The 19637-nt window shown below is 42.3% G+C and overlaps 1 protein-coding gene across 5 annotated transcripts in view; it reads right to left on the bottom strand.

Annotated features, from left to right (window-relative positions):
* Window positions 1-19637, bottom strand: part of LOC115192500 (FAS-associated factor 1) — an 86505-nt gene that overhangs the window by 57828 nt on the left and 9040 nt on the right. For all 5 annotated transcript variants that reach the window (XM_029751087.1, XM_029751083.1, XM_029751084.1 and 2 more), the window contains exons 4-7: window positions 13117-13343; window positions 12510-12601; window positions 12208-12299; window positions 7519-7624 (exon numbers count right to left, since the gene is read on the bottom strand). In XM_029751087.1, coding sequence (XP_029606947.1) covers window positions 7519-7624; window positions 12208-12299; window positions 12510-12601; window positions 13117-13343 — 517 coding nt within the window. The remainder of the gene's footprint in view (window positions 1-7518; window positions 7625-12207; window positions 12300-12509; window positions 12602-13116; window positions 13344-19637) is intronic.

Raw genomic sequence — 19637 nt, 5'->3', positions numbered from 1 at the left:
GAGAGGAAGCCCAGTGGCCGGCAGTGGGAGAAGATGGAGCGACATGGATTTTGGCTGACATTGTGCTAATTTTCTCATTGATTAAACATTTTCTCAATACAGTTGTTTCCAAAACAAAAATCTGTTATGGACAGAGTAGACTTAAGTTTTGTAGATTTTACCCTTTGCCAAAGTAAAAAAAAAAAAAAAAAAAAATTTAAAAAAAAGAGTTGTTTAAGAGTGCAAGGGCGAATTGAGTTATTGAACACAAGCACTTCAGAGTAGGAGTTCCCTAACGGAAATAGGCAAATACATACTAGAACACGCAAATAGGCTCTGCTTGCTTGTTCTGCCCACTATGATTCATTTGGTCCCATTGGAAAATGACAGGCTGTGGTCGATCTTGGAAAATTTATAAAAATCTTTATGACAGGCAAAAACGCTACTTCAAAATGTTCTTCCTGAAACCATAATATAACTTACACTGTCATTCAATACAAAATATATTAGCCTCCTTTAAGTATTCAGACACCTTGATTTTTTCCCACATTGTAACTTTACAGCCTTATTCTAAAATGTATTAAATAAAACACTCAATCTACACACAATACCCCATAATGACAAAGCGAAAAGGTTTGACATTTTTGCAAATGTATAAAAATAAAAATAATTATTAAAATGTATTCAGACTTTTTGCTGTGAGACTTGGAATTGAGCTCTGCTGCATCCTGTTTCCATTGATCATCCTGGAGATGTTTCTACAACTTGGACTCCACCAGTGATAAATTCAATTGATTGGACATGATTTGGAAAGGCCCACACCTGTCTATATAAGGTCCCACAGTTGACAGTGCATGTCAGAGTAAAAACAAAGCCACGAGGTCGAAGGAATTGTCCGTAGATCTCCAAAACAGTATTGTGTCGAGGCACAGATCGGAGGAAGGGTACCAAAACATTTCTGCAGCATTGAAGGTCCTCAAGAACACAGTGGCCTCCATCATTCTTAAATGGAAGATGTTAACCAAGACTAATCCTAGAGCTGGCCGCCCAGCCCAACTGCGCAATCATGGAAGGGCCTTGGTCAGGGAGGTGGCCAAGAATCCGATGGTCACTCTGACAGAGCTCCAAAGTTCCTCTGTGGAGATGGGAGAACTTTCCAGAAGGACAGCCATCTCTGCAGCACTCCACCAATCAGGCCTTTATGGTAGAGTGGCCAGACGGATGCCCCTCAGTAAAAGGCACTTGATAGCCAGCTTGGAGTTTGCCAAAAGACACCTCAAGGACTCTCAGACCATGACAAACAAGAATCTCTGGTCTGATGAAACCATGATTGAACTCTTTGGCCTGAATTCCAAGTGTCACATCTGGAGGAAACCTGGCACCATCCCTAGGGGTGTTTTTCAGCGGCAGGGACTGGGAGACTAGTTAGGATCGAGGGAAAGATAAACGGAGCAAAGTACAGAGATCCTTCATGAAAACCTGCTCCAAAGCGCTCAGGACCTCAGTCTGGGGTGAAAGTTCACCTTCCAACAGGACAACAACCCGTAGAACACAGCCATGACAACGCAGGAGTGGCTTCAGGACAAGTCTCTGAATGTCCTTGAGTGGCCCAGCCAGAGCCCAGACTTGAAGCTGTGCAGCAATGCTCCCCATCCAACCCGAGAGCTTGAGAGAATCTGCAGAGAACTATGGGAGAAACTCCTCAAATACAGGTGTGCCAAGCTTGTAGCGTCATACCCAAGAAGACTCGAGGTTGTAATTGCTGCCAAAGGTGCTTCAACAAAGTACTGAGTAAAGGGTCTGAATACTTATGTAAATGTGATATTTTTATTTTTGATAAATTCGCAACAATTTCTAAAAACCAGTTTTTGCTTTGTCATTATGGGGTATTGTGTGTAGATTGAGGGAATATTTTTTAAAGACATTTTAGAATAAAGCAGTAACATAACAAAATGTGGGAAAAGTCAAGGGGTCTCAATACTTTCCGAAGTCAACTGCAAAAGTAATTAGCTGATAACTGAAAACATTCATGCACAAAAATGCTTGCTGCACTGGTTTTAGTCACATATTCTAATTGAGCTAGCCAGCCAGCTAGCTAACAATCTTAACACATGAATGCAAGCACATGGCCTAAATGATAATTGGCACAGATTAGACTAGCTTTTTGCAGATTGCATGTTTCAGAAAACAAACTAAATAAGCCCACTGACATAATAGGCCCAGACAGTAACAGTGTTATTTTTGTATCAAGGATGAGTCCGTGTTTACATTGGCACCAGTCCAGTGGTCGCATATAAGTAGCACAGATTGATTGCTTACTAGCTAGGCTAACTACTTTGCTGGATAGAAAGAGCCTAACTACAGTAGATTGCTGGCTAGCTAGCAAAAAGACTAATATCGGCCGATAATGTCGGTCAACCAATATAATCGGTCGGGCTCTACTATTGATATCTGGCTAAACAGAACCAACATTAAAATAAGAACCAATTCAGCCTTTTTTATATCAAATCATTTCTGGGTAACATACGTACCTTACTGTAATAGTTGTCCATTTAAAAATTGACAAAGTTTTTTGCTAAAAAGCAATTTAAGCTCAAATTTTGCTAAGACTGTCTGGGAGTGGTCTGAGTGGGGAGGGGAAAATTGAAAACTGTTTTTGGCAGAAAGGTTTGTAACGCTTTGTTATTGGTCTATTAACCAATTTACTGCCTAAGCCGAAACACCCAGCCATGCAAACCTGCTGATTAGAAGGTCCTGTGTAGATTAGTTGCTAGTTGAAAATACAATCAGGAAATAACACAGATAAAAAAAAAATCGAATAAACCGTTTTAGTGTTGGTTTCATCAGCTGTACAATAGAATACAAAACAATTGACTCCACTGGGCCTTTAACAATTCACCATGTCACCTCTATATACACTAGTCTTTTGCTGGGCATTCCAATTAGAGATCATTAACCCCCCTCCCATCACCCAACTCAGTAAAAAAGATGTACTTTCACCAAAACTACTATTACTACTGCTGACCAACGCTGTATTACAATCCAGTCTTAAAAAAGTCCATCCCGTTACTTGTTAGGCCAGTGATTTTTAGGCCAGTGATATTAACACACTCTGAAAACAGTGCTGTCTAATGCTGCCCCCTGTCTTTCAGAGAATTGTATTCACTTTCAAGAGCAGCTTGATTCTGGTCTGATTTGACCAGATTATTAGCACACGAGGTTTGCGGCACGTTAATTGGGGAGAACGAGTTTGTGGGAATGGCTGGAGTGGAATAATGTCAAACACATTCGGGTGGCAATGTAGCTTGGTTCTGAAATCACCATCACTCACTAATCATGTGTTTGAGCTAGCAATATATCAATATTTATCCTTTACAATTTAGCTATGACAGCCAATGAATATCACAATTCTGTATTCCACCCCATCTCGAATCGTTTAATGAATTTATTTTCTCCTCCTGCTTTGGTTATGCAGTGCGCCTCGCAAAAGTGATTCCTCATTATTAAATTATAAACTTTACCCTGTGTATCTAAAAATGACCACATACACTGATTGTTGAAAGCAGAACTACCAAAACTATTGCTCATGGTGAACCTGAACAATGGAAATAAAAACCATTGTAAACCCCGTTCAGCAGGTATAGCCTGATGAGAGTTGCGTCTCCGGTAGCTTACTTTTATTCTGGTAAAAACATCATTTTCAACAGTGCATAGATAACGATAACCTAGCAAATTACATAGGTTGTCACTCAACTAATAAAGCCTAATATCGCGCAAGCCATTTCACCATTTGAATGCTGAATGTGCTACGCAGATGTGCAAGATCAGGCACAGGCCGCCTACCTCGCGTTGCTCAGCTCACAAAACTGGGCACAGTGCAGTATGATCAGGCTAAATGTTCTCTTGGGTTGTTCGGCATGCAAAATGACTTGTAGATCAATGACTGTCACAGTTACATGCTAAATTCGACAAGTAGAGGATGCATCAGTTGTCAAAAAACATTAGGTATTTTCGGAAGGTAGAAAGATAGTAGTATGAGCTGAAGATTTTAGTGAATGGGCGATTCTTAACATTTGAATTTATTTTATGACTGATGCTACATTTGGAAACGTTTAACGTCTGGGGACCGATGGGGTCGTATCTTAAACATTTGAATCGGGGACCGATGCATACTGGTTAATTGTTACAGATTATACTTCATAATATTAAACAAATAATCAGACAAGTTGTACCATTTCTTAAAGCTTTTTGGTTGACGACCAAAGTCACTTAGAAAAGTGAGTTATAGATCTGTCACTCGCATTGAAAGCAAGTCTAAGAAGTGGTAGATCTGTTCTGTGTGCGCCATTTCTATGCTTCCCGTTCTTTAGTTTCAGTTTTGGACACCAGTGTCAAACAGCTGAAAATACAGTATTTTTGGTTATTGACAAGATATTTCACAGCAGTTTAAAATGGTACAATGATTCTCTACATTAGACCTTTCTTGTTTTGTCACAAACAGAAATTAGGCAAACTATTAGAATTCTAGCAACCAGGGAATGGCTGAGGGACTTGTGCATATTGCACCTTCAACATGTAGCCTAAAGTCCTTTATGTATGAGTAATAACCAGAGAGCTGTTCCTACAAAAAGGTAATAGCAGTTAAAGGGAGGCAGACAATGCAAAAAAATGGTTTAATGTCACAAATGCTTTGCGGCTGTGTCATTTTACATAGCCTAGTCTACTTTGTCAGAACAGATTGAAAATGAATTATCCACTGTAATTACACATACCTTAAAAATAAAGTGTTAATAACATAACATAAAGAATGTCCCTTCCCTGCTGTTAAGGCTGAGACCAGCATGTCCTTGATATCACAGTGCTTGGGGCGATATACACAGAAACATTAATGATCTAATCATTCTTAATGCCAAGTACTAGTAATCCTTGGCTGGAGCAAAATCAAAGAGAAGAAAAGGTTGCCGTTAAACAGTCACAAGCTCTCCAGCACCAGATGCCTTTCTTTCAGTCTCTCCCTCTCCATCTCTCCCTCTTTCTTTTTTGTCCTCCGTTCATCTCTCCAGCTGCAGAGTAGAAACGGCAGGGGCTGGAGAAATCCCCCGGACAACTCGTCTGGTCACGGACACTCCAGACCCATCGGCCACCCCTATTCTACCCGCCACTTTCCTGGCAAACATTTGCTCTCCAGCTTAGCGTACCCCCACATTTTGGCTGGGAATGCCAATCAGAGCCCAAGCCCTGAGGCCGAATTGTGGCGAGCGAGGGGAGCAGGAAAGGGGAGCTGTACCCTGGGAGCCACAAGGCAAAGCCAGAGCTTTTGGCAAAGACAAACAAGAGGACAGGACTCTCTCCCCATTAATATGCACAAGCAGACACCATTGGCTGATCTTCAACTAAGACAAAAGTGGATGGGGGGGAGAAAGATGGTTTGCAGTGGGCTCCATATGTGGCGGTGTTGGGGACTGAATGGGCAAATGGGAGTGGCCTGCATCTGAATATGGTGTTGCTTCTTTGTTGCGTTCTTATTGGTGTTCTTATCTTAGAACTTTCACTTGGCAAGTAGATTAATATAGACAAACAAAACTAAATAATTCCCTGCACTACTTACTTTAAGAATTGAATTGAGTTTTGTAAACTATTCCAAAACCCTTTGATGTTCTTTCAGGCCTGGCACTTGTCGATACAAATAGCAGAATTCCACCTGTAGCGATCACACTAGTTGTTGAACCATCACCTGCATTCTGCCTTATGTTCTACAAATTTTGATGCAAAAAACCATTGACCAAACAGTAAATAAGTGCCCAACAAGCAGTGAACCACAGATAGAGGTACAGGGGTAAAGGTGCTGGGCCTCAATTTCTCTTTTGAGGCAACAGAATGCCTAAAGACAAGCTTGCGTCAGGACATGGAGGCCTGTTTGAATTCGCTTTGTCCCCTTTCCAGCTCCCCCACCAAGCTACCAGCCCTCTTCCTCCTTTCTTTTCCCCCTCACACCCCTCTTCACAACAGGGACCCCTCCTCAGTGTTTGTAATCCCAGCAGAAACACTTAAGGTTCATAGTGGGCGCTCATCAAAACCATCTGCCTGAGGAAGGGGAGAGGCCGCCCCCACTCCGCCACTGCTGTATTAATCTCTTCAATTAGCACCATTACAAACTCGTAAAGTAGGCTGATTACAGTAATGGTCACCAGCGCCATACAGGCGGCAGCACTGAGAGCAGGGGATGCTGGGACCTAGGAAACCAATCTAACTTGATGCACCAGCGCCACACAACAATACTGTCTGTCTGCAGTTTGGCTAATTATGAGAGACAGAAACAATAACCAATCACTGGCACTTTGGCATCGCTAGAGTCACCAGTAGCAAAATGCTGCCATTAACATGTGCAGAATAACATGAAAATAACTCTACCACAATTTACATTTACATTTACATTTAAGTCATTTAGCAGACGCTCTTATCCAGAGCGACTTACAAATTGGTGCATTCACCTATAATATCCAGTAGAACAACCACTTTACAATAGTGCATCTACAATGGTGATACAGTTGTACTTAAGTATCATCCGATTCAAACTTCAAAAGGAGGCTACTCCTTGAGTATGCCATGTACCCCAGCATCGATCTCATTGGAGAGGAGGGATTTCAGTGACACCGTCAGTCCATGGGGAGCTTGTTACACTTAACGTGGACGAGACTTCCTGCCATTAATAATTCATGGAGGCATTTCAGCTCTATCTGTATATGCTATTAAAACAGGAGGAAGAGGTGAGGTGCATCCACATAATAAAACACAGTTTTGGTTCTCTGAGCTCACTTTAAGTGAAAACACTTGAGGATAAAGCTGCAACGGATGAAGAGAGCAACTGATGCACTGATGATGGTGTCGTCTACATGGCAGTCCACCCACCCAACCCCCTTCAACCCTCAAATCGAGCTGTAGCTAAGACTGTCATAAGAGAAAGGGCAAATAGGCAGCTGGTGGTCCTAGTATGAATATTTCATCATCTGCTACCAAATCCAGTGTTTGGTTTCAGACAGAGAAAATGAGCAAGCCCCATTCCCTGCCCCCACCCCCACTACACAAACACATTTCCCACAAAGTTGCCTGCAAATGCCAATTTGTCCTCAGATCAAACAGCGTTAAGCCATTTAGACAGTCTCTGGCACTGTGGACCTGATGGATAGATCTAGAAAAAAATGATATCTCTACCTGTCCTCTTTTGAGGTGCCGCAGCAAGCATGCAATGCACCACAGCTGTTAGAACAATTGTGTGTAAACTTCAGCATTCTTGACGAATATTGATATTCATTCCTATAGTAGCAACATGGCTGAGCAAAACTTTGTAATAAACGATAACTGCAATCGCAATTGTAGAATAAATTAAAATATTAAAATGTTCCTACTCAGTGATGGCAGTTCTGTTTTCTAAGAAGTGTAATATTATGAAACCTTACAACTATCCTACTGGTAGAAGGCCATATCTTGAGGCCCTTCTACTACTGACAGGACATTATGTGTAGAGAGAGGGAGACCCACCTCCTGTATGGTTCGACTGCCGGGGAAGTTGAGGTTGTAGTCTCTCTGGGCTTCACGGTGGCTGATGACGAGCAGGAAGTTCTGATTTAACGACTCCTGGAGGACGCTGGAGAGGAAGGAATATATTTTTTCTTTTAAAAACAGAGTCAAGCAAAGAACAAGCAAAGACTTGTCAGACACTTATCCCTGCAGTGACGTGGCTCCCTGCGTCTCCCCTGGGGCTCGTGCCCACTCCTCGGGCTCTGTCCAGGCAGGCCTCGCCTGGTGCCGGGTCCCTCTGCTGCTCAACAGCCCCCAGCAGCCTGCTAGACTGCTCCCTGACCCAGCATGGGGCGGCCGGGACACGGGGCCACAGAAGTGACATCCCACACACAGCCTGTTCACAGCCCCAACAACACATGGCTGGTCTGGAAGTCAAGAGCATGTATTGATTTGTCAGAGGGTCTTTTCTCTGCACCTATACATTGGCCAGTGGGTTTTAAGGGCAAACAGGTGTAGAGTTCTGGGTCCTAACTTGCAGTTTTGAGCAATGACTGAGGATATGTGCAGCATAAGAGGGAGATACTTTGTGCTTCACAGAGAGCATCAAGTTTTGGAAGCTTCCCTAATAATAAATGTTGAGGTTAAGTAGCGGTTTGAGCAAACGCTCAGTCTGTGTTCGTGAATATGAATTGGGAGCTTAGTTCAAGCCAGGCAGTTAATCAGAGCTCAAATCCAAGTGAGGAGGAAGAGGAGAGTCAGAATTAATATGTAGCACACATTAATTATGCAAGCACTGCCTTAATCTGCGCAGATCTGGACGAGCTTATGTTAACAGAAGCTCAAATGTACTATAATGACGGCATATTTACATTGACTAAAACTACGAAATCAATATGTAAATGTTATGTTTGTTGTAGCTAACCGAGAAGATTGAAAATGTGTGGTGTGGAAGGACTGGATGCATATGTAATGAGTTGAGCAGGGAGAGAGAGAGAGAGAGAGAGAGAGAGAGAGAGGGAGGGAGAGGCAGGCAGGAGAGAAAATGGGGACTCACACAGGGGATCTAGCTAATATCGCCATGATTTGTTTGGACACAGTCCCGATTGTTGCTGGCAGACTAAACTGCGAAAGAGAAAAGTGGGTAGTTGGGTTGTAGCGTTATCATAAGCCGTTGTGAAGACTGCAATAAAAATAATAATAATAGTGACTTATGGCTTTACACAGTAAACATGAGCAGACTATGTGGTCCATACTGTGAGGAATTTGTCTCCTCTGTAACTTAGCTATTTGGCTTCCTGCAAGTCGGTCGTATTGAGATAAAAGATCTATGGAAACCTACGGTGGAGAATTAATATCTTTGCTTCTGGGGTCATACTACCGACTCAACAAAGTGCTTTCAGCTCCTCTCATGTTTTCTCTACACTTGACTCCCATCAGGCCGTCCTGCTGTGAGGGCTTAAGGGTTACGTAAGTGTTTGCTTCAGCAGTCAGTGCACTCTATACATGGATACACCGGGCCAGCCTCCGTCCTCTCAGGAGTACTTGACATGGCATGAGGTGCGCCGAGTAAAATGTCACTTAGATTTATAGACAGAAAATAAACCGTTTTGCAGGAGGAGGAGTCGTCTCAACAGATTGGTTTCATTTTGAGATAAGCCTCCCTGATTCATTGAGGGTCCCTAGGCACAGAGCAGACACACAGAACTTATTAAACTAATCCTGGCAGACACACGCACACTTTTTCCCTTCACTTTAGAACCTCACAATACACACACTGACCATCTCATCTGTAACGTATGAGCTAAAGAGGTCAAAACTACAGGCAGACAGACATGCATTACCATCCTACCTCCACAACAAAGGAAATACGCAATTTCCCATTATCTGGTATGTCTTGGTCTGCCATTTTGTCTCAAGACTAATCAGCATACCAATTGTTAATAGTTTCCAATGCTTTTGGCCAACCAGCATCTGAGGCATGAGTATCTCTGAGGGGTTAACAGACTGGGGAGGGACGTGGCAAATAAATACCAAATGTCTAATGATGCATTTGTATTTCACATTGAGTTCAAATTAAAATAACCTTCAATAAACACACTTCCTGGAAGCAACAGAAATAGATGAGTCACATTAAAATATTCATCACCCTACATTATTTATGCAAGAGATTAGCTCCATCTAGGAACCCTGCTATATTCAGTCAGTCAACAGACACTGGAAACGTTTGTTTGGCTCAGGAGTAGATATTTGTAACTACCTTTGAGTGAGAGCTCGACTGAAATCTCAAATTTATTTATTATCAAACACAGGATTGAAATGAGTGGGCCTGATGATATGGATCACTATTTGACTGGTTAATGTGTGCAGAGATCGGCTTTGAAGTAATTGCCTACTGTTGCTTTTATTTGTTATGTCCCATTTTCAGAAACCGCACCCAATTATTACAAAAGCGCTAGGAATTAAATCGGAAGTAACATGGTAGGTTTTAAACTCAAGCAATGAGTAGATTAAATATGGACATACATTCTCCTGGCATAGTAATATACACAAATATTAGTGAAGTACTAAATACTGGATGGTCTATTCCAGTATGTAGACAATGATAATTCATGAATAAATAAATTACCACCAAATATAATTGCCTTCTATAACTTAAAACAGTTTAGTAATATATAAAAAAAGTGTTAATGCCATTGAATAAGCACAATTTATTCCAACTTCTACTTTATTTCATTGGCTTTGCAGCGCACTACCTACCATAAAGTCTAATTTCAATTAGAGTTACACTGGCTTGAAAGTACCCTCCTCGGTACAATTAAAAGAGGCTAGTGTACGTCTCGTTTGCTCACTGTGTGATATAAAAAGGTAGTACCAAGGTAGCTCTGCTAGTAGTGCCCTGTCAGCCTAGTCAGTCTCCCGTTTCAGCAGGTACAGCATTAGGTCTAATACAGGGTTTGGCAGAGCGGTGGGAATGGCAGCTCTCTGACAGCAGCAGACTAGCAACTCGGTGACTGCGCTGCGAAGGTTATTTTTAATGCTGCTGTGCTAACGGCTTGCCTGCCCTCCCTGCAGGAGGCCTGCTCCTCTGAGCGGTGTGATCGTCATCCTCTTTCAGCAGCAAAGATGACAACAGGGTCGCCACACCCCCCGCTAACTCCTCAACGCTCCACCAAAATAGTTTATGGAAGATAATGAGCTCCTAACACTGAACATTATTGCTATAGCACTCAGAAAATTGGAAATGGTGCCACTAAGAGACACAGCAGTTTGCAGTTATCCAGAGAATAGCCATTAGCTGGCTCCTACACAGTCAAACCTCTACTTACTGGTTATCAAAGCAGCACAGCCAACGGCAGCAGCAGCAGCATTCTTTCTTTCTGGATATCAACCCCCTACATATCTGTGAGATATTACAAAACTGTATCCAAACAAGGCATTGCAATACTTGACCCATGCCAGTATATGCCAGTCTCTCTCTGTCTGATTCAATGTGTTCTGAGAGAAACACAGGGGGAAGAAACATGAGACCAGTTGTATTTCGACTGTTGTCCTCCTGTCCGACACACGTCGGTGCACAGTGACTGCTGTAGAGCCGGACTGGCTCTTCATAATGCATGGCAGTGCCAGGTGTCTATCTCCTCAGCAACCCCACAAGGTCCCGACTGCCTCCCTAATCAACAAAGATAATTACACAGATCCATCCCCTCCTGTTACAAGCGACCACGGACAAACACCAACAGCACTACATCTCATCAACAATTACAGAAGCAATACTATAGTACCTTGCCTTTCACACGGTTCTCTCTCTACATTTGGTTAAATCTGATGTTGCTAAAGTATGCTCAGATAAAGATTGTATAAGTGTTCAACCAAATCATGACCATCCTTATTGGTTGGTGCCACGCTGGCAAGCAGGTGCACCAGAGAGCATTATCACCAAGGGTGGGATTTCCCTATTAGTATGAACTTTACCTGGCTGATACAGATGAGAAATCAGATCGGACACAAAACCAGCCTTTGTGATGGGATTACAGCTCAATGATGAGTAGTTTGACATTTCAGATGGAAAGGTTGTTAAAACCTCCTTGGATTCATACAGCTTGGTAGAATGACCTTCTAGAGTGGCTTAATGGTTCCCCCGCAATGAATCTCAAATGTCTCTTGATATTACATAAGTGAAAGACTGCTTTAGTATTGGTATAGGAAAATAACTCAATAAAAGCTCTGAAATGGTTACAAATACAGCTATGAAAACCATTATTTACACTACAGAGACTATTGCAGTAGCCTTTCATTTTAAAATGTCAAAATAAATGACAGAACCCTTCTGTGCACAAGGGTAAAATATATTCGTAAAATATTCCAATCACATTGAAATCTATGGTATAATATTAATGGATGGTATATAGTCCAGAAACAGTTTCACCATTATTAGGTGTATAGTGCCACCTAGTGTTCAACATGTATGTAAACATCTCTGGTTGGCAAAGTGTTGCAATCCTGTTGATAAACCAGTCCTTTAGATGCTACTGCAATGCTACTGCATATTTCCATATCAGAAAAAGTGGCAGTGTCTATTTTATTAAAAAAACAGAGGCAATAATGCTTTTGCTGGGATGGTATCTCCAACAGTGAGGGTAGGCCTATTCTACAACAATTGTGCTGCAGATTACAGACTGAAAACAAAGAGTGAGTGAAGTTAGTTACCTGTTTTGGCTGGTGCTTGCAGTGGGGGTGATATCTGGGGTCAGCACATACAAGCTGTTGTTCTTTGGCAAGTGTAAACTTTGCAGAACAATCTGAGGACATAGGGACAAATGAATAATGCACAGTGGAACTGTATCCATCCCCCCTAGATGGGTGTGGGTGACATTTGTGAAATCTCTTCCGATGTGTGAAAAATAAATTAAGCTAAAGCTATAAATGGAGCAAAGAGATGGTTTAAAAATGCTTATTTGAAGAGGCATTCCATTATCGAAAACAATTCTTATTTTGAGGGCAATACTCACACTGTCAGATACGTCTCCACTCTTCCAACCCTTCAACTGCATTTTTGATACAGGGACCTGAAGCTCTGTCTCAAGAATCTGTTTAATTTCCCCTACAAAGATAAAATAAAGGAAGAAATACAAATGTAATTGCAACGGCAGTTCACCATTAGATGGCAGTAAAATATAGGTTACACAAAACCTTCAAATAAGTTTTTGATGCCGTCAAATTGCCAAATTCATTATGTGTATTTTGTCATGAGGGTGCAAATATATGCTTAATTAATCATTTTTTGACAATTTTCCCCTTACAAGCAACTTATATATTTGGATAAAAACAGACTTCTTAACACTATTATCTTCACAACAGAAATTGTTCCAATACTGGTTACAAGTGTCTAGATTCTGAGAAAGGGATTAAAGTTTAAAAACTAAAGCACTATACCTTAGAAGTTAATTTGACCAACATCGCTCCTTTTACCAGGAACTGACAATATTTTCGGTTCTCAGTAACACCACATTGTCTCAGAGTAAGCAAGCAGTAAGGGTGTGTGATGTGTAGGCCCATAGTGGAATGTTAGTGTAGGAACCATAGTATGAGTAGTCTATGGTGAGAGGTTCGCCTCACCGACTACGCTGCCCTCCTCTATGACCACTTCCACAGTGCGCTGGCGGTACTCCACCCGGAAGTTGAGCATGCGTGGCTGCCGCTCCACAATGTGTCGGGAGGGGAGGGCGGGGCAGAAGGCCGAGGAAGACGAGGAGGATGCTGCTGGAGCCGCTGGTGGAGCCGCTGGTGCTGCTTGGCTGTGAGGTCCATAGATGTTGGCCTGGGATGCCACGCTGGATAAGTTACTGTGGGTTCAGACAGTTGGCAAAGGGTCAGACAAAGCATCATGTAGAGCAGTGGTATTAATACTTTATCAGCGAGGACCCCATTTTTTTGGCAACCCACCCCACATTTGCTAGGTAAAGCTCCGCCTTATCTCAGCTCATTGGTCACCATAACACCACCCACCCGTAGCACGCACTCTAGCAGGTATCTCCCACTGGTCATCCCCAAAGTCAACACCCACTTTGGCCGCCTTTCCTTCCAGTTCTCTGCTGCCAATGATTTGGAACGAATTGCAAAAATCACTGATGATGGAGACTTATATCTCCCTCTCTAACTTTAAGCATCAGCTGTTAGAGCAGCTTACTGATCACTATACCTGTACACAGCCAATCTTTAAATAGCCCATCCAACTACCTGCCTCATCCCAATATTGTTTTTATTAACTTTTTTGCCCACCAGTATTTCTACTTGCACATCATCATCTGCACATTATCACTCCAGTGTTAATTTGCTAAATTGTAATTACTTCGCTACTATTGGCCTATTTATTGCCTTACCTCCTTATTCCATTTGCACACACTGTATATAGATTTTTCTATTGTGTTATTGACTGTACTTCTGTTTATCCTATGTGTAACTCTGTTGTTTTTTGTCACACTGCTTTGCTTTATCTTGGCCAGGTCGCAGTTGTAAATGAGACCTTATTCTCAACTGGCCTACCTGGTTAAATAAAGGTGAAATGAAAGATATATGACAACCTTCAAAGCTGTACATTTAGATTTTCACATCAACAAATAACTTTCAATTCATTACACGTTCAACTCTAAGAGAACCAATACCTACATTTACTCAATAAAATGGTTCTAATTATTTTTCAATAACATTTGTATCCCATTTCATAAGAATATGTAGTCTTAATAAAATTTTTAAAAATGTAGTAAAACTCCGCTGCCATTCCCTAGTGAGGTCTCGACCACAACTTTGAATACCACTGATGTAGACCAACACAGAGCATCACGGAGTCTTTTGTTTCGTTTCAACCACCAAAATACAGCGTTATTCTTACACCACATATGGAACGTGATGGTTAAAAATGTGGTATCACAATGCATGGAAATGCTGAAAGAAAGCATCATATTTCATTTTAAGTAGTCTAACAAAAAAAAACTGGAGCACGTCAAAAAATAAGAATACGCACAACCCCCTTCCAAGGCAACAAGGGCCGCTCAGCCGCAACAAAAATAGTTTCAGAGTCAGTGTAAACAGGCTTCACACCCGGGATAATATGGGCAGGGCCCTATAGACGCTGAATTGTCTGCCACTGAGCAACATCAGTCTTTTTTTTTGTTGCAGAGACCAGAGACACAAAACGCCTTTCTCTCCCTCTCTATGTCTAGGGCCTGAATTCCCCTGAGCCCCAGTCCCACATGGCAGTAAATAATGTATTTTCTCTCTCCCAACCCAGACAAAGAAGCTTCTCTTTTCCTCTGGGGTCAGCACATATTGCGCTGGGAGGGGGAGCCGGGTGCCAAGGCCTTGCACAAAGACTGAATTTATCCCACCTGATTACAATACCAAAAGGTTAAAGACGTTGGGATTCTGAGGCCACGTAGAAAACTGTTACAAACAGTCATCATACCGTAAACAGAAGACATAGGTCAGGCTTGGATACACCCACAGCCAGAAATTAGGCATACCATCATAGGTGGAAGGGCAGAGAGAGAGGGAGAGATAGAAACAGATGGGCAGGTAGAAAATTGTGTTCAGGAAGAGCAGAGGCTGTTGGCAATAATCAAGGGTCAAACCCTCAAAGGGCACATGGCCAAACACCTGTACTCCAGATACCTGCACAACTGTCTTTGCATACTAAACAAAAATGAAAGATGCAAAATGCAATAAGTTACAGTTCATATAAGGAAATCAGTCAAAAAAAAGGTAGGGGTGTGAATCAGAAAAGCAGTCAGTATCTGGTGTTACCACAACTTGTATCATGCAATGTGACACATCATGCAGCGTTTCCAATTCATGACGCATTTCATGCATTTCTAGTGGCTTATTTTGGACCTAAGCTTGTCGCCTGCCTTCCCGACTATCAGTTAGGGTGGAGACGTGCATTTCGTCATTATATACAGATCTCTGGTGTAAATGGGACGGTGCACACAGCACAGAAGGAGCGAAAGAGAAGAGACCAAAAATACAACATGAGAACAAGAGGACAAACGATCATAAAAACTAAAATTAACAAAATCTCAATTCCTGCAATACAGGCATTTGGAATATCGTGCAAAAACATGCATTTGATTTATTGCCCAGCCCTACAACAGAAAATCGTTCACCCACATGACACCATACATGGATAATGCACCTGGTGTGGCACACGTTAGAATACATAGAGAAACACCCCATCTGCGGTTGTGAGGCCGGTTAGAATTACTGCCACATTCTCTAAAAACGTTGGGCTCCACAAAATGGTTTAGAAAACAAAATTGCCAGTTTGAGGTAATCCACCCTTAACTAGTAAATGTTTAAGACTGAAACTGGAAGCACGGCGAATGAACACTTCCTGTAGCTACACAAATGAGAAAACCAGAATGCACAGATAGTAAAGTTTCGACCTTGGGGCATAAGTGACAACTTATCATACATATACATCATAGAATATGTTGGTGTTGTTGAGACCGGCCCATCTATCACCTAATCCATTGTGAAGCTTCTAACTTGACCACACACACACACACACACAACCAATGACTAAATATATATGGCGTGACAAAAATGAGGTGAAAATTCACCATGGACAGAAGGCTTGGAATGTGATGGAAGGTTGTGATGGAAGGTTGTGATGGAAGGTTGTGATGGAAGGGTTCAGATAACAACAAGTATCGTAGTTATACTCAACTACAAACTTGGCATATTGATACTAAGGATGGTTAAGTCAGGAGTGTTTCAAATCAAAACGGCTGTTCCATGGCATACATGTAGATGGCACTCTCCACCTATTCAATGTGAGACAGGACATGGCTTTGTGGCTGAGAGCAAGCCTCCAGCTGGCTCTGGTCACCTCAATGGAGCCGTTTACTGTGGAGGAGTGCCATCCTACGAGAGCAGCCTGGTGCCAGCTATTTAGTATACGGGCTGGCTGCAAGTCACGCTGCCAGGCTCCATTCATAATTATGTGTGCCCTTAAGAAAACCATGTTCTCATGCCCCAAAGTCTTAAGAAACTTGCAAAATAAACCGTTTAACAGAATGTGCCCAGCCTGAAAGTATTTGTTCTTGAGCTCAGTGTATTCATGAGTGCTGACTGACCGTTGAGCAAAAACGTTGTCCACAATGCCTCTTAGAGGCTTTTCTCAGTTAGTAACACTCTTAATTCCAGCTTTTGGCAAGATCTCTGTTTTTCTGGATTTATCCTCTTTCCCAAAACACTATTTTGCTTCTGTTGATAGCTACTACTGTATACTCAAAGAACATATCAAATACTATCACAGCTTAGTCTGTTCCATTTTTCTCCCTACCATTGAAATTCAGTAATTCAAAAGCAATGACACCACCTACCATCTCTACCTTGAATATCACCTCAAACTATAACCACCACCAAAAATACTAGTCTTTCACCTGATATTGCCCAGCTTTGAGCTAGAAATCTGGTTGCTTGATTTACGGCTACATTGGTGTTGAAATCAACAGAGTAAACGTGAAAAACTGAGCTTCCGAGGGGAAATGAGATCCAAAGCCTAAATGTCCTGCACTGATGATGATCAAGATTGTTTCCTTCCTCTATCACAGGTTGTGCCTACTCAACAAGCTTTGTACAAGAAACAGAGCTACATCTTCAAGAGGTCAAGTGCGCTTGTGAAAACAATCATTAAACTGATGTTGCGGTACTGCTGTCCCAAAGCTACATCACTCAGCAATCCTCATCAAGCCACACAAAGGTTAGGTCTACTGCAGCTTTACAACAACAACAAAAAACTTTCAAAAACATCTAGGCCTACACAGACGATGGACTAAAGCTCCACTTTACACAGCTATGTACAGTACTAGTCAAAAGTTAAACCCTGGAATGGGTAGGTGTGTTTTTGTTTTTACTATTTTCTACACTATAGAATTGTGAAGACATCAAAACCATGAAATAACACATATGGAATCATGTAGCAACCAAAAAACAAAAAAAAAAGTGTTAAAATCAAAATATTTTTTGTTGAGATTCTTCAAAGTAGCCACCCTTTGCACACTCTTGGCATTTTCTCAACCAGCTTCATGAGGGAGTCACCTGGAATGCATTTCAATTAACAGGTGTGCCTTGTTAAAAGTTAATCTGTGGAATGTCTTTCCGCCAAAATGCGTTTGAGTCAATCAGTTGTGTTGTGACAAGGTGTGGGGTTGTAAACAGAAGACAGCCCTATTTGGTAAAAGACCAAGTCCATATTATGGCAAGAACAGGTCAAATGAGCAGGGAGAAACAACTGTCCATCATTACTTTAACGCATGAAGGTCAGTCATTCCAGATATTTCAAGAACTTTTGAAGTTTCTTCATGTGCAGTCGCAAAAACCATCAAGCGCTATGATGAAACTGGCTCTCATGAGGACCGCCACAGGAAAGGAAGACCAAGAGTTACCTCTGCTGTAGAGGATAGGTTCATTAGAGTTATCAGCCTCAGAAATTGCAGCCCAAATAAATCCTTCACAACATCAACTGTTCAGAGGAGAATGTGTGAATCAGGCATTCATGGTCGAAAAAGACACTACTAAAAAAGACACTACTAAAAAAGACACTACTAAAAAAGACACTACTAAAAGGACACTACTAAAAGGACACCAATAAGAAGAGGAGACTTGCTTAGGCCAAGAAACTTGAGCAATGGGCATTAGACCGGTGGAAATCTGTCCCTTGGTCTGATGAGTACAATTTTGCAATTTTTGGTTCCAACCGCCATGCATTTGTGAGACGCAGAGTAGGTGAACGGATGATCTCTGCATATAACAGGAGTTGGGGTGCTTTGCTGGTGACAGTGACTTATTTAGAATTCAAGGCACACTTAACCAGCATGGCTACCACAGAATTCTGCAGAAATACGCCATCCCATCTGGTTTGCGCTTAGTGGGACTGTCATTTGTTTTTTCAACGGGACAATGACCCAACACACCTCCAGGCTGAGTAAGGGCTAGACAACCAAGAAGGAAAATGATGGCGTGCTGCATCAGATGACCTGGCCTCCACAATCACCCAACCTCAACCCAATTGAGATGGTTTGGGATGAGTTGGACTGCAGAGTGAAGGAAAAGCAGCCAACAAGTGCTCAGCATATGTGGGAACTTCTTCAAGACTGTTGGAAAAGCATTCCAGGTGAAGCTGGTTGAGAGAATGCCAAGAGTATGCAAAGCTGTCAAGGCAAAGGGTGGCTACTTTGAAGAATCTCAAATATATTTTGATTTGTTGTACTTTTTTGGTTACATGATTCTAAACTCATCAAAAAAAGAAACGTCCTCTCACTGTCAACTGCGTTTATTTTCAGAAAACTTAACATGTGTAAATATTTGTCTGAACATAAGATTCAACAACAGACAAACTGAACAAGTTCCACAGACATGTGACTAACAGAAATTTAACAATTTGTCCCTGAACAAAGGGGGGGTGGCGTCAAAATCAAAATTAACAGTCAATGCAGCTGGTGGCCACACCAGATACTAAGTACTGCAGTGCATCTCCTTATGGACTGCACCAGATTTGCCAGTTCTTATTGTGAGATGTTACCCCACTCTTCCACCAAGGCACCTGCAAGTTCCCGGACATTTCTGGGGGGGAATGGCCCTAGCCCTCACCCTCCGATCTAACAGGTCCCAGGCGTGCTCAATGGGATTGAGATCCGGGCTCTTTGCTGGCCATGGCAGAACACTGACATTCCTGTCTTGCAGGAAATCAGCCATACTGCTCGTTCTGTGCATGGTGGCATTGTCATGCTGGAGGGTCTTGTCAGGATGAGCCTGCAGGAAGGGTACCACATGAGGGAGGAGGATGTCTTCCCTGTAACGCACAGCATTGAGATTGCCTGTAATGACAACAAGCTCAGTCCGATGATGCTGTGACACACTGCCCCTCCACCTCCAAATCGATCCCGCTCCAGAGTACAGGCCTCGGTGTAACACTCATTCCTTCGACGATAAAAGCAAATCCGACCAGCACCCCTGGTGAGACAAAACCGCGACTCGTCAGTGGAGAGCCCTTTTTGCCAGTCCTGTCTGGTCCAGCGATGGTGGGGTTGTGCCCACAGGTGACGTTGTTGCCGGTGATGTCTGGTGAGGACCTGCCT

Source organism: Salmo trutta, chromosome 4, assembly GCF_901001165.1.
Source record: "Salmo trutta chromosome 4, fSalTru1.1, whole genome shotgun sequence".
NCBI lineage: Eukaryota > Metazoa > Chordata > Actinopteri > Salmoniformes > Salmonidae > Salmo > Salmo trutta.
Note: the sequence above shows the minus strand (reverse complement) of the source record. Positions and strands in the feature narration are given on the sequence as shown.